A 23,608-nucleotide genomic window follows, 5' to 3' on the forward strand; every position below is an offset into this window, starting at 1 on the left:
GATGCTGCAATGAACCTGGGGGTGCAGGTTGCTATAGAAGTTAGTGTTTTTGTCTTCTTCAGATAAATACCTAGAAGTGGAATTGCTGGGTCATTTGGTAGTTCTATTTTTAATTTTTCTGAGGAACTTCATACTATTTTCCACAGTAGTTGCCCAGTTTACATTTCCTACCAATAGGGCATGAGGATTCTCTTCTTCATATCCTGGCCAACACTTCCCAGTTCTAGTCTTCTTTATTTTAGCCATGCTGACAGATGTGAGGCAAAATCTCATCGTGCCTTTGACTTACATTTCCCTCATGACTAATGATGTTGAGCATCTTTTCTTATGTTTGTTGGACATGTGTATGTCTTCTTTGGGAAAATGTTTGGGTCTTCAGCTTCCTTTTTAATCATGTGGGGGTTTTTTGATGTTGACTTGTATGAATTCTTTACACATTTTGAATATTAACTTTTTAAAAAAATGATTTTATTTTTAAGTAATTTCTGTACCCTGCGTGGGGCTTGAGCTTGTAAGGGTGAGAACACGAGTTGCATGTTCCACTGATGGACCCAGCGAGGCACCCCTTGAATAGTAACTTCTTATTGGATATGTGATTTGCAAATATCTTCTGCCATTCACTAGGTTGTTTTCATTTTGTTCACAGTTTCCTTCGCTGTGCAGAAGCTTTTTAGTTTTATTTGGTCCCACTTATTTATTTTTTGCATTTGTTGCCCTTGCCTAAGGAGACAGATCCAAAAAAATATTGCTACGACTGAACTCCAAATTTACTGCCTATGTGTTCTTCTAGAAGTTTTCTGGTTTCACATCACACTTATAGGTCATTAATCCATTTCAAATTTATTTTTGTATATGGTGTAAGAAGGTAGTTACCTGAGAGGACCCTTATTTTTTTCTTCTCCTTTGTTCATTAGACTTCTTTAAACTGTTAAAATTAAGTGTTCCTCATTATACTTTTTTCTTTATGATTTTGCTTGTAATTTGATGAAGTTTTTTTTATTGGTTTATTAAGATCTTTTTTAGTTCTGAAATTTTCTATAGTTATGGCTTTGATTTTACTTGTGTTTGAGTTTCTTCTCCCCCAACGTAGGATCACCTGTTAACGTTCAGGTTCGATGTCCATTCTTTGCTTTCCGTATCTTCTTTTTTCTTTGTCATCTTTCGCTTCTTGAATTTACTCCTTTATGTCTTTGATTCAGTCAGTGCTTTATACGTAACAGGTCTGTCAAGATTCTAGTACATCTTTTAGTTACTTCATTTTTTGGTTTTTAATCATTCTTTGTTTTTCCTGAACTTTAGACTGCTCTCTTTTCATTATACTCATTTTTCCCAGTGGCTTTCTGTTTTTGTTGTTGTTGTTGTTTCAAATAGGTGACTTTCTCATCTTCCACTGATGACGCTTGTTACTAAATTCATTTGACAGTTAAAAAAATACTTTATTTTTATTTATGTATTTATCTATCTATTTGAGAGAGAGAGAGAGCAAGAAAGAGCATGCGCGGGGTGTGGGGCAGAGGGAAAATTAGGCTCTCCACTGAGGAGGGAGCCCAGTGCTGGTCTGGATCCCAGGACTTCAGGATCATGACTTGAGCCGAAGGCAGACACTTAACCAACTGAGCCACCCAGGTGCCCCAGTCCTTTATTTTTTAAAAGTAGCTCCATTCCAATGTGGGGCTTGAATTCAGGACCCCAGGGGTCATATGTTCTACTGACTGAGCCAGCCAGGAGCCACACTGTTTGATAGTTTTGATTCAGCTCTTTGGGTGAAATTCTAGTGTAACTTATTCCTTACCTGAGTGTTACTGTTACTATTTTTTTCTTATTCCTTAAACCAGCAAATATTTATTGAGTTCCTGCTATATTTTAGGCTCTTTCCTATACCCTGTGCTTTGTAGTCTCAGAGCTGGTGTAGAAAGTGACTGGTGGGAGTTTTCTGGTTGGAGAAGACAGTGGGGTGAGTTTTTTTTTTTTTAAAGATTTATTTATTTGACAGATAGAACTCACAAGTAGGCAGAGAGGCAGGCAGAGAGAGAGGAGGAAGCAGACTCCCTGTGGCGCAGAGAGCCTGATGTGGGGCTCGATCCCAGGGTTCTGGGATCATGACCTGAGCGGAAGGCAGAGGCTTTAACCCACTGAGCCACCCAGGTGCCCCAGTGGGGGTAGATTTTGTCTTCGGAGGTACTTTGAAGCTGTTAACCTTGCGAACCATCCATTGATTACCAAGTAAATACTTAGATCATTTCTATAAACTCTATCGTTAGTGAAAGTATTCTCTGTTTTGGTGGGGAGAAGGACTATCTGGATTTAGCATTTCTGTGAATTTGTATCTGTTTTCATGGGTGTTTGATTGTTTAAAAGTTTCACCCTTCTAGAAATGAGGGCCAAATAACCCAGTAAACGGCTATAAGCTCATCTTTCAGTTCAATCATTTTGACTTCATGGGCAGGCCTCATCTGTATCTCTCACCGTTACATTCTACCCATACTTGAAAGTATGAAATATGTACAGAAAAGCTGACAACTGAAAAGGATATACAAAACAAACAACAGAAAGCGGTGTGTTCTCACATATTAGATAGAAACCTCAGGAGTCATATCATTTCATTCGTAAATATCTTGTAAGAATTTTTTTTTAAAGGAGACCAATGCTGTTTATCTTACTAGGAAACCATTTTTAGCATTGGCACATAGCCACCGAGTGTTCAAATTTCTAATTGTCTTAGTTTTTGTGAATCAGGAATCATATAGAGTCTGTATGTTACTATTGGTTATTATTGGTATATCTTTACAATTCTTTTCATAACTAGTTTCCTCTGGCAATTGTCTCTCTCTTCTTTTTCTCCTATTTATGGAAGAAAGTAGGTAGTAGAGTTTTTCCAGTGTAAATTTTGTTGATTGCATCCCCATGGATTGTTAACTTTTCTCTGTTCTCTGAATTTTCTGTATCTTTGGTATTGCATTTGGAGACACAGGGGTATTATAGTGAAGTATTGGGAAAGGTTCTTTCAGGGGCTGGAAGCAAGTCTAATCTCTCACCCAGATGGAAATTCTCTTTATAATACCCTTATCTTAGAGTTATTCAGACTTTGCTTGAATTCCTGTAGAAATAGGGAAGTCCCTTCCTCACACAAAAGCTGCTTAAGTTAACAGATTGCTACAACTTCTAGTGTCAAATGAGTTAGTTTTTTTTTTAGTTAAAAAAATATTTTATTGAAGTGAAACTCAACATAAAATTAACCATTTTATTTATTTGTTTGTTTATTTATTTATTACTAACATACAATGTTTTATTTGCCCCAGGGGTACAGGTCTGTGAATCATCAGTCTTCCACAATTCACAGCACTCACTATAGCACATAACCTCCCCAATGTCCATAACCCAATCACCCTCTCCCTATCCCCCACCCCCATCCCCAGCAACCCTCAATTTGTTTCCTGAGATTAAGATTCTCTTATGGTTTGTCTCCCTCCCTGGTCTCATGTTGTTTCATTTTTTCCCTCCTTGCCCCGCCTCTCAAATTGCTCATATCCAAGAGTTCATATGATAATTGTCTTTCTCTGATTGACTGATTTCACTTAGCACAATACCCTCTAGTTCTATCCATGTCATTGTGAATGGCAAGATTTCAGGTTTTTTGATGGCTGCATAGTATTCTGTTATATAGCCATACCACATCTTCTTTATCCATTCATCTCTCAGTGGACATCTAGGCTCTTTCCATTGGCTGTTGTGGACCAGATAAGTTAGTTTTTAATTTAAGTACCATTGTTATCTTCATTTTAAAGTTGAGGACACAGTTGAGTTGTAGAGAGGTGAAGTAAGTTGCTAGGTGTCACAGCCAGTCAGTGGTGGAGCTGGGATTTGGACCTAGTGAGACTCTGTAGTCTAGTTCCATTATGCCTCTCTGTCTTCCTCTCAGCTATCGCATTCCCACTCTGGCTTCTAAAGCTTATTCAACCTCAACATAATGTTTGATTTTTTTTTTTTTTTAAGATTTATTTGTTTATTTTAGAGAGAGAGAAAGAGAGAGTGTACCAGGGTAGGAGAGGCAGAGGGTAAGGAGAGAATCCCAGGCTGACATCCTGCTGAGGCCAGAGCCTGCGTGGGGCTCAAACCCATGACTCTGAGATCATGATCTGAACTGAAATTAAGATTTGCATGCTCAGCCAACTGAGCCACCGGGTACCTCACAACATTTGATTTTTGCCAATTAACTTTGGTCCTGTTAAGTTCTGTCAAGGTGTTTTAGAATAGCAAGTCTGCCATTGGGTGGTGGTGTTTAAACATCAGGGAACATACTTTGTCTTATTAGTTGACTTTCCCCTCTACATCTTGTCTAAGAGTACTGTGAAAACTTAATTGTGTTAGAGTGTGTGCTCCATTAAGACCCGGTGTTCTAAGTATCTCCTTAGTCCCCGAAACAGAGCTGGGTCCACCTAAGTAGTTCAGTTAAACATGTGCTGAGTAAAGAAATGCAGAAGGTGTACAAAGCTTCAGCTACATCAGTCCAGTAGCCGTTGCTCTTTCCAACAACATGGGTTGTTTTGCTTTGTTTTGTTTTTAAATAGATAACCATTTATAAATTCAAACAATTACTTATAAAGTCGTTCAGTAATAAAGGACCTATTGAGAGAACGCAAGATTGTGAAGTTGGGGGTCTGAATTATGCTTGTAGTCCTAGCATCCCCAGCTCTTTGTTTCAGCATTTTTATTTACAATAGCTCAATAATATTGATTCACACAGAGATGCACTGGCGAACATGAACTATTTTAAACAGTTTATCTTGAAATCTCAGGGTATTCTCTCATTAAACCCCAAAGCTTGAAAGAGGAGTAGGAAATTTTTGTCTCAAAGTGAAACGGACTAGATTTAATATCTAATTACATATCTATTCTTGATGGTAAAGTTGAACAGAACCTGTCCTAACTGCCAGCCCATGCTGCACTTGCTGCTCCCAGCGCGGTTCTTCATCCTGCAATAAGGGGCATCGCCTGGGAGAGGCTGGAGCAGAATCTCCGGTCCCATTTGACGCATGCAAGACCAGAATTTAAACTTTAATGACTGCCTTGTGATTTAAAGGTCCATTAGACTTTGGGAAGCACTGTTCACTTCAGTAGGTGCAGGGAGATGGACCTGGGATTCTGCACGGCCAGTGGGGTCCCAGAAAATGCTCTTGCCACTGCTCTGTGAACCACATATCCAATAGCGAGGTGCTCCTGTTTCATGACAATGAGTAACTTGCATTGACTCAAGCTGTGACAGGAACACTTACCCAGCAGGCCGACCCGAGTCAACTTGACGGTTACTGAGCACAAAGCAGGTATGCTGTCATGGTGTACTTATTCCCACGCATGATTTTTTTAAAGTATACATACCTGGATTTTAAAATATTTAAAATGTATTTGAAGCTTGGTACATCTTTCCAAATCTTTGACACATTTTCAAGAAGTTCAAATATATGCATAGAGATGGCAGCAAAAGCATAAACCCCAGGTCTGCATAAAAATGGATTTTTCTGGCAGCATAGGCCAGTGTGTTTGAGTGTTTGCATTTCCATTTTTTGAAGCAGTTAAAAATATATTTCAGAAGAAAAACAAATATTCAGAAGTCTGGAATCTTCGTTGTTTGAAAACCATTCGTAAAGCAAAAAGACTGGGCATTTGTCACTAACATTGTTGACTTTGGGCCCAACACTTAAACTTTCTGGGTCTCTTTTTTTTTCCTTTTAAAGATTTTATTTATTTGTTAGAGAAAGAGTGTGCTGGAGAGAGCACACACAAGCCAGGGGCGGGGGTTAGAGGGAGAGGGAGAAGCTGACTTTCTGCTGAGCAGGGAGCTCTGTGTAGGACTTGATCCCATGACCTGAGCTGAAGGCAGACACTTAAACAACTGAGCCACCCAGGTGCCCTCTTTTTCTTCAGTAAAATTAAAGGTTCTGACTAAACAGTTTCTCCCTTCCAAAGAGATTTTTCTTTAAGTTTTTATTTAGGGTCTGGTGAGTTAACAGACAGTGTAAGTGTGTGCAAGACAGTGATCAACACTGCCATCCGGTACCTGGTGCTCATCACAACAAAGGCCCTCCCTAACCTTCCCGTCACCTGTTCCAGCCATCCTCCCACACCCTCCCCTCTGGGAACCATCACTTTGTTCTCCAGAGTTAAGTTTCTTGGTTTGTCTCTCTCTCTTTTTTTCCTTTCCTTGTTTGTTTTGTTACTTAAATTCCACATATGAGTGAAATCATAGGGTACTTGTCTTTCTCTGGCTGATTTTGCTTAGCATAATACCATCTAGCTCTGATGGGTTCTTAACCTTTGTCCTTCTGTGATGTATTAGGGTTAACCAGTGACCCAGTAAAGCTAATGGTGTAAATTCTAGTTCAGATCCAAAGACCTGAGAGTGGAAAGAGCCAGTGTTTAAGTCCTTGTGCAAGGGTAGAAGACCAATGTATTAGTTCCACAGTGAGGCAGAGAGAGAGGATTGAGCCTTCCTCTGACTTTTGTTCTGTTCAGGCCTTTAATGTGTTGGAGGATGCCTGCTCACTTTGGAGAGGCCAGTCTGCTTTGCTCAGTTGAAAATTAAAGTGCAGAACACATTCACATACACATCCAGAAATAATGTTTAACCAGATATGTGGATGTGCTGTGGTCCAGTCCCATTGATTTATAAAACTAACCGTCACATATGTGTTACTGTGCAGACTGATAGAACTTTATATTTTCATTAAATCTAATTTTTTGATTATAGGGATTGGTATAGCACAGCATTTTAGAGCCAAGGATTGGAACCAATAGATAAGGATGTATCCTTGAGCAGTAACAACAGAGACATGAGGATCTGTGAAATGGAGGTGATATTGGTGCTTTTCTCCCATAGTTCGTTTTAAGGATTAAATGAGTTGATGTGTGTAAAGTGCTTAGTGTATATTAGTCAGTGTCTGTTACCTGTTGTTTCTTTTGATGAGAAAAGTGAGGTTGGAGAAGAAAAGTAACTTGAGTTTTAATATTCCGTTAATTTAGACTTGGATCTAGAGATCAGATCTTCTGATTCTCATGATAGTATCTGCTTGATTCTTTGGCTGGATTTTCTGAAATGCTCACCTTTACACTTAAAAGTTTTTTTAAAACAAATTCTTTAAAATTTTTTCTGATCAAATAACTTCTCCCTGGCCATATTGCTTTATGTTTCTGTTTATTTTTCATTAGAATGATTTATGATTATCTGAAAAGAGTTTTACCATTCTAGTTTATTGTATTCTGTGTACTAGGGATCATTTTTTGTTTTTTTTTGTTTTTTTTTTAACACTTGCCTGCTTTCTTCTTTTCCTTTCCTTTCCTCTTCTTTCTTTTTTTTTCTTTTCCTTCCCCCATGCCCTCGGAGCCCAGCATGGGGCTTGAACTCATGACCCTTTGAATAAGACCCAAGTTGAGATCAAGAGTCAAATGCTTAATGACTGAGCCATCCAGAGGTCCCTAACATTTGCTTTTCTAAGGAGAAAAATATGTATGTGTATAAATTAACTATATATCAGCTATTATTTTGAATTCTGAGATGAATTGGCTTCTTTCTCATATTATATCTATCATTTTCAGTTTACAGATCATTTTTGGTTCAGAATTAAGACCAAGTAGCAATTTCTCTCATTGTTTATTTTTCCTAATTAGATTGAAAGTACAGTAAGGTTTGCCTTGGAGCAACTTCAGTTTGACAACTTGGTTTTATAAATGCTGTAATATGTTCACTTTGATTTCAGTTAATTTTAACTTTCTAAAACCTTATCTTCTCTTGCAGTTGTAAACAACCCTCGAACGGGAAACCTTGGTGCGCTAATTAAGGTCTTCCTTTCTAGAACCAAAGAACTAAAACTTTCAGCAGAATGTCAGAAGTAAGCTGACTGATTAAATCATGTTCTCTTTATATTTAGAAATATGAGTATTTTTTTGTGGGGGGGTAGAAATAGATTATGGTCTTTTGAAAGCTATAAAGGAATTCTCATTATTAAAAAGTAAAAGAGAGGTTATAATTTACTGTCCAAATCATTGTGGTGGGATTATGAATTCTGGAATCTGTTTGATTTCAGTATTTTAGATAGTCTTCAGAAATACATTGTTTAAGGTTAATAGTGATATAATTATTATTAAAAAAGGTAGTTCCTCTCCATTATCACCATTGCTCATATTTAGTTTGAATAATGAATAAGTTTGAGGATTATTTCATTCCATATTATTTCCTTTCTATCTTTCCTCATAGAGGAAAGAAGGCTCAGATTAGACATTAGAATATTATTTTAATTCCACCATAGCTAACATAGGTATTATAATTATATATTTGATACATTGGAAGGTTAATCTATGCACTCAACCATTTTTAAAAACCATTTTGGATGGCAGACTCTTAAGAAATGGTTCATTGCCCTGCTTCCAAACAAATTATATTTAAAAAATTAAAAAATTAAAAATTAAAGTTTCTTTTGAGTTCATGGTTACTAATACAAGGAGCAAGTATTGTACGGGGCTGCTGCTAACAGTGCCCTACTTAAAATTTTGGTTGTGTGCTTGCATATATTCTCTTTCTGTTATTATACTTAAAATTTTTTTTTCACTTTTCCTTGAACTGCCTGTGTATGGGACAAGTATGAAGTTCAGAACAATGAGCAGTCATGCCTAAGGAAAATATTTTTATTAGGTTGACTCACTAAAATACAGAGATGAAACATGAAGGAGACTGGAACAGTGTAATAAATCACGAACCATGAAGAGATAGAGTTATTGTCTTTATATTACAAGCAGAAGGGGCCAAATGCTTGAGAAATGAACTAGATAGCGCTCAAGCTCTTGATTCAGTATGGATTCTCCTGTGATTTTGGTTTTTCCTTTGCAGCCACATCTTCATTTGGCAGACACACAATGCTTTGTTTATTATTTGCTGTTTGCTGAAAGTGTTCATCTGTGAGATGTCAGAGGAAGAACTGCAACTTCATTTTACTTACGAAGAAAAATCTCCCGGCAGTTACAGTAAGTATTGCCTTTGAAGATGTTCTAGGGATAGCGTGTGTGACAGGGAAGGATAGAATTTGAGGAATAAAAGTAGAATTTTGAAAATTCTATTTTTCTTTTTATAATTTTCATTTCTAAATGACCTGGCTCTCTGACTCTTTTTTCCTCCTGTATTAATTACAGTAAGCCAAGACACAAATTCTTTCTTTCTTTTTTTCCCTTTTTCTTTTTATATAAGAAAGCAAATAGGATTGAAACTTTTATTTGCTTTGGACTTCCATGAATATGGAAAATAAAGTTAAAAACCACAAGTATACCTTTCAGAAAACAAAGATGTCAACGTTGGTTTTATTACCAGGGTGATGCATTATGGAAGACAGCCAATCAGAATCGCAGATTTTGTAAATGTTAAAGATGGCTTTCATAGGACAGAACAGGCTCTGGGTCTTTGGGACTACTTGATCAGATATAACGTTTAAGGACAATTTTACGATGCTGAAATGTATGGTCTTTTTCTGAAGACATGGGGAGAGGTTACCATTCTCTCATGATATTGCTGGGATTGTGTTATGGGGTTTTTTGCCAGTAGTTAGGAAGGTCTGTAGTTTTCCAGATGGTGTTTCATTTTTTAGCATTAAAACTTATAACCAAGGAGTAGAAGGGCAGAATGGGATTCTTACGTGAAATATGGGGAATATAGTATTTTGCATCCCACCTTCACGCTAACTTGTCTCTGAAGGTAAAGGCAGTGTTGCTCCTGAGATCCCTGGGTTCATTTTTCAAAACACATCTCTGCCCTCTTTAGGCTTTCCTACCTACAGCTTTATATGTTGATTTTTGAGTTTTAAAAAATAAATGTGTTCCATTTACTATTGTGAGAATCTGTACTTGTTAAGCATATACTGATGTTTAAACAGAGCTTTTAATCAGAATTGTGTCTTGCATATGTTAATTTTGTAAGGCTAGGCTTTGTTTTTGTGGTGCTGAAAGTGCCAAGAGCAGCCGGGCTTGGGGAGTTGCAAACCTTTCCACAGAAGGTCTAACAGCAAGAATGGAGTCCATGTTTACCCCGTGGCGCCTGAGAGCTGAGCCAACCAAGAACCTGCAAACCCAGCACTTTGTTCTGCTTTATGTCAAAACAGTTATGCTTGCATTGTACTTTAAAATAAATACAATAACATTGTGTTAATATAAAATTATTTGTCATACATACCTTTGAGTAAGTTGAAGCACTTCAGAGATATGCTGTATTTATTTTGAGGCCCAGAAGGACCCTCTTTGAACCCATGCTCTCCACTCATATCCCAGTTTGAGAAGCATGGTGTTTGTTTGTTTTTTATGATTTTATTTATTAGAGAGCACACAAGCATGCGCACGCACACACACACATACACATGCACACACAAATGGGGGAGTGGCAGAGGGAGAAGCAGGCTCCCCGCTAAGCAGGGAGCTGGATGTAGGGCTTGATCCTCAGACTCTAGGATCATGACCTGAACTGAAGGCAGATGCTTGAGCCACCCAGGCATCCCGGGAAACATGGTTTTATTGTACATCCTACATAACCTCAAGTGAGGGCAGTGTAAAAATGACACTTTTCAGCCATGGGGCACATTATCAAGATGTTTATCTCACCAAAAGAGCCATCTGTGAGGTCTGGTACTGGTAATTTTGTCTGTGCACTGACAGATTGTCCTCTTTTTTTATATGGAGTTAGCACTTCAGGATTTTATACACATTGTTTTGTTTTATTCTTTTTCTTTACAGTTGAGACTGCTGTTGATCCACCAGTTTTAAGTCCAGTAAATATCTTTTTGAGGTTAAAGACTTCCCATTTTTGGCATGTGTAATTATTTTCATTTTAGTCATACATGTTGTTAGTTTGAGATATCTACTTCTCACTGGTGTTAAGTCCTTTTTACATTTTCTTTTAATGTCTTTTTATAATTTGTAAAAGTAATAAAATTAAATGAATACATAGATACTGTTAAATGGTAAAAAAACAAAAACAAAAATGACACCTCACTATGCAGTACCTAAAAACATCTGTTTATCATTTAGAATGTGAATCTTGAAATCAGATGTGCGGGAGACCGCGTGGGAGACTGCGCAAGGGTTGAGAGACTAGACAGTAGTACGGGTTGCTCAGAGGTTGAATTGACAGAAGCGGAGGACTACCTACAAACAGCTGAGCAAAGTCAGCTGAGGAATTTGAGGCCTTTTTTTGGTTCCATTCACTGTAATTCTGCTGTGATGAAGTGGATGTTGTCAGCACATGAGGGTCATGTGACTCTTTGTAAGTTCCCCATTTGTAATAGAAATTTGTGAGACTGTCCTGCGTAAACATTTCCCCACAGGCTCTGTATGCATGGTGGCAGATTGCTTGCTGGAGGGAATTTGTATCATTTTGTAAATATAACTCTTTCCACTAGTGCATGCCTTTGAGCATAGTCAGAGAGGACAAAACTAGCCCTGGGCAAAACCATGAAGTACTATAAAATTTTGTGTTTTCCCTTTGCCTTCAATGTGAGTATGGCCTTCTGTCTTGGGATCATCCCCCATTACCCCAAGGTAGTAACTGATAGGTTTTGTATCTCATAAATCCAATATTTTAAGTCCTTAGAGATATGATTTTTTTTTTTTTTTTTTTTTTAGGGACATGAATTTGTAATTTGTTTCCACAAACACTATGGTGGTTTGTTTCTTTATGTGTTTGACGATGTTGATTGTGAGCTTTTGTTTGTTCATCTTAATCTGAGGCCCCAAATAAAGGAGGGATTTGCATTTGCTTCTAGAGGGATCTAGACTGCATCACCTGAGGCCATTTAACCTCCTTCAGAGGTTCTTGGCTTAATGTGACCACTTGGGGTTCAGCTCCCCAGTAGCAAGCTGGTGGCACGCCTTTGTATTGGCAGCTTTGGATTGGCGTTCGTCTGGGTCACCCTACCCTCCGGGTTTGTTTACTGCTCAGTATTTTACTGTGGATTCAAGCCACAGTCTGTTTGCCTGTGGTTGTTCTTTTTGGTTATGGTGCAAGGGTCCCTGGAGATTTCCTCTACTTTCTGGAAGCCCATCAGTGCACTAAAAAGTGTATTTTAGCCAAGAACTAGTTGTTTTGTACAGGAGGCCTCTTTGGAGTAACTACTAATATTGTCGCCAATGGAAGGCAATTATAGTTTCTTTACAAATATTTTTACATCTTTTTCAGATGAGGGAAGAAGTCTTTGGAGATTGAGACTGAAGATAGAAACACACACATACACATACACACACACACACACACAGAGGGGGAGAGAGCTGGCTGGAAAGCCCAGGGTTGTAGGGGGGCACTAGGATCAAGAGCACAGAGTGGGAGTGTGGGTTTGCACTGCAGGAGCGTGCCACCTGTGCCAGCAGCGCTGTGGGCGGGCAGTGGGGGGATGAAGGACCCGGTCACCTGCCAAGAGCTGGCACACACGGCAGCTAGTTAGCGCGGCTCTCTGGAGAGTAGAAAAGGGACTGGAGACTTGTTGAGTCCAGGTAAAATGCTTGCCAACATAGTGGATTGAACCCACATGTTTATCTTTGCTTTATTCTGAAACCCCGATAAAATATCAGTGAAGGGACTTTTAATAAGTCATGAATTTTTTATTAGTTTAAAGAGGAGGAAAGGGGAACACACTGTTAGTAACATTTTTCAAATTGGAAAGTTGAGTAATGATGAACTCTACTGATCAGTGAAAGCTGAAGGTTAAATGCCTTTATGGTCAGAGAACTACCAAGAAACAGCCAGTTCTTGTCTTAGAGCCCTGGAAAGGCTTAGGAGTTGGAAGTACCAGGTGTCTCTGAAGGCAGACACCTTGGAGGAGTGATTGAAAGAGCAGCTGGACGCTCAGCTCTTCTCCAGCACCACATGCAGTCAGGAGACCACCCCCTCCTCGGTTAATACTAGAATGTCTTCTCCGAGGGGCTGAACCAAGAGGACCTTCCTCTACTTGGGAGCTCTGGGGTGCTGTGGAGGGATGGTCTGCTGAGAACAGGGCTAAGAGCAAAGGCTACAAATGGAGGAGTGAGGCATCTTGACATGGCTTCTAAATGCAGGCACCTCCAGAAGGTTAATGCATACACTTGTGGAGAAAATGAACGAAAACCAGGAAAAAGATGTAGAGATGCTGATGTTTGGGTGTCTCAGTGATACAGCTCCAAACCCTCCAGTGTGAGCCACCACTTGCAGGCTGTGCCTGTGCACATGGAGCTTCCATCAGCATTGGCCTCCTTCTAGCAAATAAATGGAGACCCAAAGATCCTGAACAATTGGAAACAACTTCCAACTTCTGAGAGATCAAAATGAGAAAAAGTGGTAGAATATATATTTATGGAAATTAAAAAAATTTAAATTTAAAAAATTTAAATTTAAATTTAAAAAAATTTTAAATTTAAATTAAAAAAATCCATAATCATACTTCTCTAATATAATTACTTTCTTTTCCAACTACTTTCTTTTCCTTCCTTCCTTTTTTTCTTTTTTTTAAGATTTTGTTTATTTGCCAGGGAAGGGGAGAGAGAGAGAGAACAAGCACAAGCAGGGCGAGTACCAGGCAGAGAGAGAAGCAGGTTTCCTGTTCAGCATAGAGCCTGATTTGGGACTCAGTCCCAGAATCCTGGGATCATGACCTGAGCTGAAGACAGGTGCTTAACCCACTGAGCCACCCAAGCGTCCCCACTACCTTCCTTTTTATTCTCCTCTGGCCGAAGACATTTTTACGTTTTTATTTTATTAATTTTTTTGGAAAGATTTTTGTCAGAGAGAGAGGGAAAGAGAGAACACAAGGGAGCAGGGAGCAGCAGGCAGAGGGAGAAGCAGGCTTCCTGCTGAGCCAGGGGCCCGTTATAGGACTCAATCCCAGGACTCTGGGATTATGATCTCAGCCAGAGGCAGACACTTAACCGACTGAGCCACCCAGGTGTCCCTGACTGCAAACCTTTTTGAGACTCTCTGGAAGTATATTCAAAACCCATGATGTATTCATTTAACTAAATACGCTAGAGGTGAAACTTTTGAAACTAGTTTTGAATTCTTTCAGATGGCCAAAGTGCTTTGGCTCTCAAGGCAGCAGTGTTTTACTCTTCTCTTATTTTTGCTTGGACTAATCCTTAGGGCCTGGGGCAAGCTGTAGCTCAAGAGGTAAACCTGAAATTGGTAGATGAGTTGTTTCTGTTTTATTTTTGTCTCAAAGAGTTTAATTTCATTAGTTGAGTAATGCAAAAGAAAGAAAGAAAGAAAGAAACCAATTGCTAGAAAGGACTCACGAAAGCATGGGTTTACTCTTTTGAAATATTTTGCATATAAGATTTGTCATCTGTCTTTGTAGAAAAATTAAAGTGCTTCTAGAACCTCCTGAATTGTTCTTCGCCTTACAATAAGTGATAGTGTTTTTGATATTCCTCTCTTTTCTCTCCCTTTCTTTTCTGTTATCAGTGGAACAAAACGTTAAACTTTATTGATAGGCTTGCTTTCCAATTTCAAACTGTATCACAAAGTTGTAGTAATTGAAACAGTGTGGTATTGGCATTAAAGCAATACAGATCAATGGACCAGAACAAGGAGCCCCCAAATAAACCCATACATATGTGGCCAATTAGTCTATAACAAAGGTGCCAAGTGTATATACAGTGGAGAAAGGGCAGTCTCTTCGGTAATAGCGATGGGAAAATCGGAGAGCCGCATGCGAAAGAAGGAAACTGGACCCCTGTCTTGCACTATACACAAAAACCCATTCAAAGTGGACTGAAGACTTGAATGTAGGACCTGAAACCTTAGAACTAATAGAAGAAAACCTAGGGGTAAGCTTCCTGCTATAGGTCTTGGAGAAGATTTTTTGAATCTGACAGCAAAAGCAAAAATAAACAGGTGGGACTACATCAAACTAAAAAGCTTCTGCCAGCAAAGGAAACCATCAAGAAAATGAAAAAACAGCCTGTTGAATGGGAGATGTTATTTCCAAATCATATATCTGATAAGGAGCTAATATCTAAAATAGGGAACTCAGCCGGTGGCTGGCTCGGTCGATGGAGCATGCAACTCTTGATCTCAGAGTCATGAGTTCAAGCCCCACATTGCATGTAAAGTTTACTTAACAACAGCAACAAAAATCCGAAGGGTTCAAAAATCTTAGACCTCTTTTCCAGTTATTTTGGTGCATGGCCCCGTGAGCAGCAAAGCTTCCATCACTCTGCATGGATTGGTGCGGGAAGTCCTGCACAGGAGCAGTGCAAGTGCCAGAAGTTTTGGGGAGATGATGGAGCTGCAGATCCCCTTGAAGAACAGTGACCCTCAGGAGAACAGATGCCTCTCAGCACTGTCCGGCTTAAGTCCACTCCTAGTTCCAAGTTCTCTAAGTATGTGTTTTGGGGGATCAACAGCACTTGATGAGGCCAGGACTGTGGATATTTCCCACGCAGACATTGGAATGCTGAAGAAACTCAACAAGAAATAAAAATCAGTCAAGAAGCTGGCCAAGAAGCAGATCCTTTGAATCCTGGGCCCAGGCCTGAATAAGACTGGCAGGTTCCCTTCCTTGCTGACCCACAATGAGAGCATGGTGGCCAGAGTGGATGAAAAATAATAAAACTGGGATTTAAGAGGATAATACTTTAAATTGGCCTAGAATCTAAGTATATGTAATACAGTGCAGTACCCTGTCATGTATATATTCTGTATAGTTTGTAGTTGCTTACTAAAATCTATTTCCATACTTTCTCCAATGTACCATGAAACTGTTTTCTACCCTCTTCTGTTACCAACAGTTTTTATACTATGTTCAACATAGAAATAAAGAAGGCATATTTTATAATAGAACCTGGAAGACTATATTATCCTTGAGTATAATTAGAAATATTTCCATTTGACTACAATAATAGCAGACAGCCAGAATTATTACAGATTTTATTGGAATATGTGGGACACAGTCTTATAAATATTGTAATGCATTAAAATGTAGATCAATTTGAATTTTAGAAAAGAGTGAGTCCATCTGCTTTCCTTTCATTTACGATTATTTTATAGACACATATTCAGTTTTTCTCATTAGAAGTTTAAATATGATTTTGTAATACTTTAGAATAATTCCAATATTAGTTTCACAATTAAAACTGCCAATTACAGACTCTACCATGGTTTTCTGAATATAAGTTTATAGTAAATAAACTCTAGCTTATGTGTCTTTCATCTTAAGGAAGTCAGTTTTGCTCCGAACTTTTTAGGCACTCAGGGAACCTGTTTTTGGACTATAGCTCTGGTATTTCTCGATGATGTTTTTAATACTTGTTTTTGGCACAGTTGAGCAGCATTTAGAAACCAACAGCTTGACTTTCTGCATGCAAAGTAAGCAACAATGAGCTCTCTGTGTTTTAATATTTCCATGTTACCTGATTTAAATGACCCATATGTTTTCTTTTTTCTGGCTGCTTCTTTGTTTTCCATTAGTGCTATTTTTTCCCTCTTCCTCGAGTGAGTGCTTTTTTCATTATTCTTTTCTCCCTCTCTTCCCTTCCCTTCCTAGTCTGGTGGAAGGTATTTGATTAAACAGCATCCTGGTCTTCTCTGGTTCCTTCCCTAGGGAGAGTGTGGTGTGTATAAATGGGTGCCGAATGACGCAGTTTCACGTATAGATGATGGGAGTTGTAAGGGACCATGGATATCATCTGCTCTTTCACTTGCTCCTTCCCCTGGTGTCACTCACAGGCACGAGAGAAGTAAGCTTAGGGCTTTAAAGCGGGGGAACCCCAGATAGAGGAGATTTCAGTGACCTTGTTGTGCACAATACATATGATAACAGTTTATATTTATTCATTGTTAGAGGCTATTTCTAAATTGGGTATTTAAATCAAAGACTTCCAGTATGCGTTGATGAATGTGTAACAGACGACCTTGATGTGTAAACGAATACGGGCTTTTTCATATCTCTCCCCTCAGATTTACCAGGGGTTTGTATTTGGGGTCTTCAGTGAGACATGGTTGACCGACTGGATTTTTTCCAACTTTAAAAATAGTTTGTAAAGGTTTTTGTTTTTTTCAGTCCCCCCCCTTTTTTTTGGAGTCTGTATTTGGGTTCAAATCCAGTCTCCGCCACTTATTTTAAGTTAACCGACCATTCTGAGCCTTGATCTCTTTATCCATAACATGATGGTGATGATCATACCTTCTCCTTAAGAGTTATTGTCAGGATTAATGTGACATGATGAATGAAATGCTTGGCACACTGCCTCTCCAAGAGGAGGGCACTCAGTAAATGTTAGCTATGAATATGATCTCCGAGAAGCTGACATTGAAAATATGAGCGTATTTGACTGAAGCTATAAGAGGCAATTTAAAACTCTTTAAGAGAGAAAAACTGTGGGTTTAAAACTTCACACTAAACGTACTGAATCTCTTCAGAGTCCTTTGCTCAAAGATCTTCAGTTTGCTTTGTTACTGACCTGAAGATTTCAAGGACTTTTCAGATTCTCTTTCCTGTGAGAAATGCATGAGTGTTACTATAATTTTTGGCAGGTGAGTTTATATTTACTTGTTTTTATTGGCGCTAAGGAAGATACTTGGCTTCAAATGAAAGCTGAGTGATATAAATGTTGCTTGGAAAAGAATGCGCTATGAGTGACCTGCTTAATGTCAGACCTGGTAAGCGGTCAAATCTTGTCACTCTTCACTTGATACACAACTATTTGCTTCTAGCTTAGTCCCAGAAATAAGAATATGGTATTCTTTTTTTTTTTTTTTTTTTAATTTAAGATTTTATTTATTTGACAGACAGAGATCACAAGTAGGCAGAGAGGCAGGCGGGGGAGGGGGGGAAGCAGGCTTCCCACTAAGCAGAGAGCCCACTGTGGGGCTCGATCTCAGAACCCTGAGATCATGACCTGAGCTGAAGGCAGAGGCTTTAACCCACTGAGCCACCCTGGTACCCCAAGAATATGGTATTCTGTAGCAATGTTTTTGTTTTAGTAATAGAAGTTGATAGAGATTTCAACTGGAGACTGCCTGTTCTTGTCTATTGTTGTTAGAATTTTGGCCTTAAAATGGTACATTTCACTTGTATGAAATGTATTTATCATAATTTCATTACTAAGTTAATAATGATGCTGTGAATATATTCCTTAATTGACCTAAGCTGTAATCTTGGCAGAAGTGATGGTTTAGATGGCACATGGAATACAATACAGAATCCTCTTCACTGTGTTAAGATTTGAGGGTGAGATGTGCTTGCACCCTGGAAGGAAAAAAATCCAACCCTCTCTGGTCCTTAGCATTTGTTCCCTCACTTTCCATAATTAAAACACTTCTGACTACTTGGCTGAACAAGGATATGCTGTTAAAATGGCCTGCTGATTTGGTCTGGGATATTCTTTAGGGAATGAAGGAATGATTTTAAATATCCTTACTTGGGTCTGGGTCACTGCATTCTGTAGGATGAGCCATGGGATGACATTGCAGCAAGTTGTATTAGGTATGTATCATATGCCACGAGATGAACTTGGAGAAGGTTATTGACTAATTTGGGTTGTGTTGGACCACTTTCGCAGTGAGAAGGATTTTAGTTACATCTATTTTTTATTGTGTAGCCTCAGAGACCAGTGTTACTTATTTCCAAATTTTATTTTCTCACTGGTTGAGCTAAGCCTCGCACTTCTAGAGTACGATTTAATGTAGTTACTGAATTTGGTTCTTGCCATGTTTTCTTTGTAGCATTGATTGGTGCTTTTATGATTCAGAATTCTCTTCCAGCTCTGTACTCACCTCTCAGAGGGTTACTGTGCCAGTTCCATTTATGGAAAGTCAGGAAGGAATTTCTTCATAATTTCTGAATGCCAGGTGATAGTGTGGTTTAGAAAAAAGAATTGCTAAACTTTGAAATTCCCAGTCCTTTGATGCTTCGGAAATAACCACTAGATTTGTACTAGGCCCTGGGTGTGGTTTGGCGAACACGTTTTGAGTGTATGTTATGTGTTAAGCTCTTTGTCAGTCGTCATTCTCAAGAAGTAGAGTCCAGAGGTTCCTGGGTAAAGCATCTGACTCTTGATCTCAATTCAGGTCTTGATCTCAGGGTTTTGAGTTCAAACCCTGCACTGGGCTCCATGCTGGGCATAGAGCCTATTCTTTAAAAAAAAAAAAAAAAGGTTAGAGTCCAATGGCTGCCTGCCCACGTATAGACAGAAATTATAGTATAATGTAACCTATGTATACAATCAAAGACATGAACAAGGCAAAATATTTTGTTGGTGATTTTTTTTTTTTCAGGGTGAGGCAGGAGATTTGGGTTTTATGGAGGAGAGGAAGATTGAGGATGATGCAGGTGAATAAAGATTGGCTTTTTAAAAAGTCAGGTTATTATTGTTGGAGGGCATTCTTGGCAGAGGGAATGTTATTGAGGAGGCTTGAAATGGCATGCAGCAGGGCACTGGGTATTGTTGGAATATAAATTGTGAATAACGGGGGGAGATCATGGTAGAATGAGGTACAGGGTCTGTGTCTTGAAGCATCTGGACAGCACTTGAGTTTCTTCTGATACCTAGTATTCAGTTAAAGCAGTTGAAAAGATGTGAGCCAGGAGAGGGAAGGAGGGGGTTTAGTCAGCTCCATTTGACAGCAGTCTAGAGTTTGGATTGGAGAGAAGTAAGATTGGATGTAGGAATACTAGTTAGGAAGGTTGAAAGAAGTTCAGGAGTGAGTTTTAATTTAGTAAGCTGATTTAACTGAACTGAGATGATGAAATAATGAACAAAAGCATGACGGAGTACAGAAAAGAGGAAACATCAGAGAGGTAGGCTGTGCAATTGAGTGGGCCCAGAGATTGGTTAAAAAAAGCATACACGTGAGTATCCTGGGCTTTGGCCCTGGGTTCTTGATGTGGTCCCCAAAAGGAAGTAGAAAGAAACAATAAGTGGGTTTCAGGGCGCCTGGGTGGCTCAGTTGGTTAAGCCACTGCCTTCGGCTCAGGTCATGATCTCAGGGTCCTGGGATCGAGTCCTGCATTGGGCTCTCTGCTCAGCAGGGAGCCTGCTTCCTCCTCTCTTTCTCTCTGCCTGCCTCTCTGCCTCCTTGTGATCTCTCTCTGTCAAATAAATATAAAAAATTAAAAAAAAATAAGTGGGTTTCAAATACTGGGAAAGATGGGTTCGGTTTTGAACATGTGGAGTTTGAGGTATCAGTGATGCATCTAAGTGGAGATGGCCAGGAGGCAATTGGATATAAAGATAAGAAGGAGTTCACTAGAGAGACCAAGAGGAGAACCGTCGCGGTAGCAATCAGTAGCATGTTAGTAATGATTGGTGAAGGGGACACAGGGAGTGGGGAGAGGAGGAAGTCAATGGTGGAGGTCTGGGGAGCACGCCCATAGTTGGAAGATATATTCTGAGGAGGCAGATTGTGGGAATGAGTAAAAAAGATGTAGACTGGAAACAAGGTGTTGTAGGAACTGAGGGGAATAAGAATTTCATGAAGGAATAGGTGTCAGTAGTGTCCAAAGCCAGAAGTCGCATGAGCTGTTGGAAATTAGCTTTGGAAATTAGACCGTCATTTAGAGTGGTTTGGGGCAGAGAAACATTTCTACAGGAATGATAATTTGCCTCTTATCCTTGCCACTTACTCTGTGCCCTAGGAAAGCCATTTTACCTTTGGCTCTTTATTTGTAAAGGGATGGAAACCCTCTCACTGGGTTTCCATCTGTGATCTGTGGAGCCCCACAGGTTCAGAAAAGGTGCTGGGAGGGCCATCAAGGAGATCTGGTGTTTGATCAGATATTTACTGGGGAAAAGAGGTATAGGCATTCTGTTGACTCAAACAGAGCAGCTAGGGCAGCTTGATTTTTTTTTTTTTTCGTCTGTTTTATGTATTTCACTTCAGTGTAAGATTTCATTTGAAAAACAAAACAAAACAAAACACAGTATAAAATAAGAGATTTAAAAACTGCTGGTCTACAGGGACAATAAGAGACGGACACATTAAAAGTTATATAATAAATGGCTAATGTTCAAAATTCCTATACTAAGTGAAGATTGTAGTATGTACTAACTTATGGTCTGGATTTTATTAGAGGTCTCCATTAGAGTCTGAGTTTATTTGATAATAACAGTTGTTATTCTCATTAGGAATGAAGACTGAACTTGTACAAAGCTCTATTCTATTTCATATTTTGTTAAAAAATTTTTTTGTGTGTCTTACCAGGTTCTGACTCTGAAGATCTTTTGGAAGAATTGCTCTGTTGTTTGATGCAGTTGATCACTGATATTCCACTCCTGTAAGTTCTGGCCAAGCCAGGATTTGCTTTATCTTCTTTGTGTATTGAAGATGGTGACTGATCATGTTGAAGAGTTTGTGAACGCAATTCCTATATGCTGTAAAGTGTTCTTTTTAAAGCAGTTACTCTCACTTTTTTAAAAAAATTGTCTCTCTGTAGCTTTTTCAGACATTTTTGTAATTGCCTCTCCCCACTAGTGAAATTTGAATACCCCAGATACACTGAATGTCTCTTTATGTACTGTGGCCCTTTGGAGGGCCACAGATCATTATAATATCTGCGAAGTTTTTCAGCCCTGAAGAATCAGTTTTCACTCTCTTAGGAGTGATATCACCCTATGGAGAATGCATATTTTAAAGGAATTATTATTTTTTAAAATATTGTATTTTTAAGTAATCTCTTAATAGCCAACATGGGGCTCACACTTAATAATCCCGAGATCAAGAGTCATATGCTCTACTGACCAAGCCAGTCAGGCACCCCTAAAGGAATTATTTTTTGAATAAGGAAGAAGAGTTAAGATTGATTATGATGGAATCGCTGTGAACGTGGGGATATCATTGGATGTGTGCTGCTTGCCTGTGGCCCACAGAGGAAGGACTAGGTATTCGTGAGAAGATGGCTTCCCAGCCTCTGTTGTGCATAAGTACAGCATCCAGAATTGTAATCTAGATTTAGAAACGAGAACCACCAAGCCCTGTGGTAGGTCAGTCTGCTGATGTGCACCCGGAAGGCAGGGCTGAAGCCACTGAAGAATCACTCGGTGGCGAAGGGCAAAGGGGAGAGGGTCCCATGCAGGTGGAGCTCATGTGGCAGACCCAGGTAACTGGACTTTCTGATGTCCTTCCTTGTCTTCTTTCCGACACATCTCCGATATTGTTTGGGGGCCATGGTGTGCCCAGCTTCATTCTCAGGCCCCAGGGGAGCTAAATGTGGCCCCGTGACGTGGTTTGGGCCAGTGCTGTGTGAGCAGAAGTTGTGAGCTTGCAGGGTGTGTATCTCTAGCTTTCTGGCCTGCTGCCTTTCTCTTCCGTCCTGGGATGCAGAGGCAGTGCTGGGGCCATCTTGAAACGATGATGATGAGTGCCACATGCAAAGAACAGGGTCCCAGGAGTATGGGATTTGAATGATGCCGTGGAACTATTATACGAGCCCTACATGGCTTATCTTTGGATTTCTTCTTAAGTGCAAAAAAAATAGATACTTATTTTGATTAAGCCACTGTGGTTAGGTTTCTGTTACATGTGGTCAGATGTGGGAAGGGAAACACAGAGATTGTCTACTATTTACTTGTCACTGTATGTGCGCTGCTTCATGTGTTCTTGACTTAATTTTTAAAATAGTTCCATCTCTATTGTGTTTATGTCATTACTAAATACCTGGGGCTTAGTATATATCCTCAGTGAGGACATTCTTCCCCCCTCCTTTGTTAATAAAATGTCTTGGTGAAGTTAAGGGGAACGGGAGTAGTAAATCTCTTCAGCTGGTAAGTAAGACTTGAATACAGTGGATAGACCAGTCACTTAAACACTCTTGAAGAGCAAGCAGACAGTGTTGTAATATATCAAACATTTCAGTGTTTTAATGTGTTTATACTTTTTAAATGAACTGAAAATGCACAGACAACCAGATGTCTTGTATTATGTACACTCAGCTTTAACCAGCTGCTGAAACAATTTCTTATGATTTAATGTTCTTGGAACTCCATCCTACAAGAAGGTTTGTCTTGGTAACAGTTTCCATGTGAAATCAAATTACTATTTAAATATTTCATTTACTATAACCATCGTGCAGTGTTGTGGATCAGCTTCTGACTGAAGGGGGATTATGAACTTAAAAAGTGGGGACGCTCTTATTCCTGACTGTCTCACGGTAGACTTGGCACGTTGGCACGTTTAACGTCAGCGTGTCCCCGCACCATCAGCAGGTGCGCAGCAAGAGGAGTGCGACGTTCATGTCCACCCAGGGCAATTCAGAACTCACTTAAACATTTCTTGTGAGGCTGTGAAATCATCCCGTTAATATTGGACGCCAGCGATTACCAAGAGCATAGACAGATACTTAGAGATCTATACACTAAGTTTGAAATGATTATTATTAAGAGCACAGTCAACTGCAGTGGTTTAAACTCCCAGAATTTGTAGGAATTCACTTGTAATAAAGCTTGGCTTTCAAGTAGTTAGTAGATACTGCTTCTCAGAAAGATTGGATGTGTTGATAAGTTTCATTCTCTGAGAGTCTAATCTTCAAAGTTTGATTGAAATACACATCTTCTAGGAATCCTTTCTAAATTCCGTACCTCTCAGAATTTATATATTTAAAATAAAGATTAAGTAATTCAC

General features: G+C 39.2%; 1 protein-coding gene across 2 annotated transcripts in view; it reads left to right on the forward strand.

The window, feature by feature from the left end:
• Window positions 1–23,608, forward strand: part of DYM (dymeclin) — a 332,115-nt gene that overhangs the window by 52,861 nt on the left and 255,646 nt on the right. For both annotated transcript variants that reach the window (XM_082699258.1, XM_082699257.1), the window contains exons 4-6: window positions 7,790–7,883; window positions 8,879–9,012; window positions 21,194–21,266. In XM_082699258.1, coding sequence (XP_082555384.1) covers window positions 7,790–7,883; window positions 8,879–9,012; window positions 21,194–21,266 — 301 coding nt within the window. The remainder of the gene's footprint in view (window positions 1–7,789; window positions 7,884–8,878; window positions 9,013–21,193; window positions 21,267–23,608) is intronic.

Source organism: Mustela nivalis (genome assembly GCF_964662115.1).
Source record: "Mustela nivalis genome assembly, chromosome: 14".
Taxonomy (NCBI): Eukaryota; Metazoa; Chordata; class Mammalia; order Carnivora; family Mustelidae; genus Mustela; species Mustela nivalis.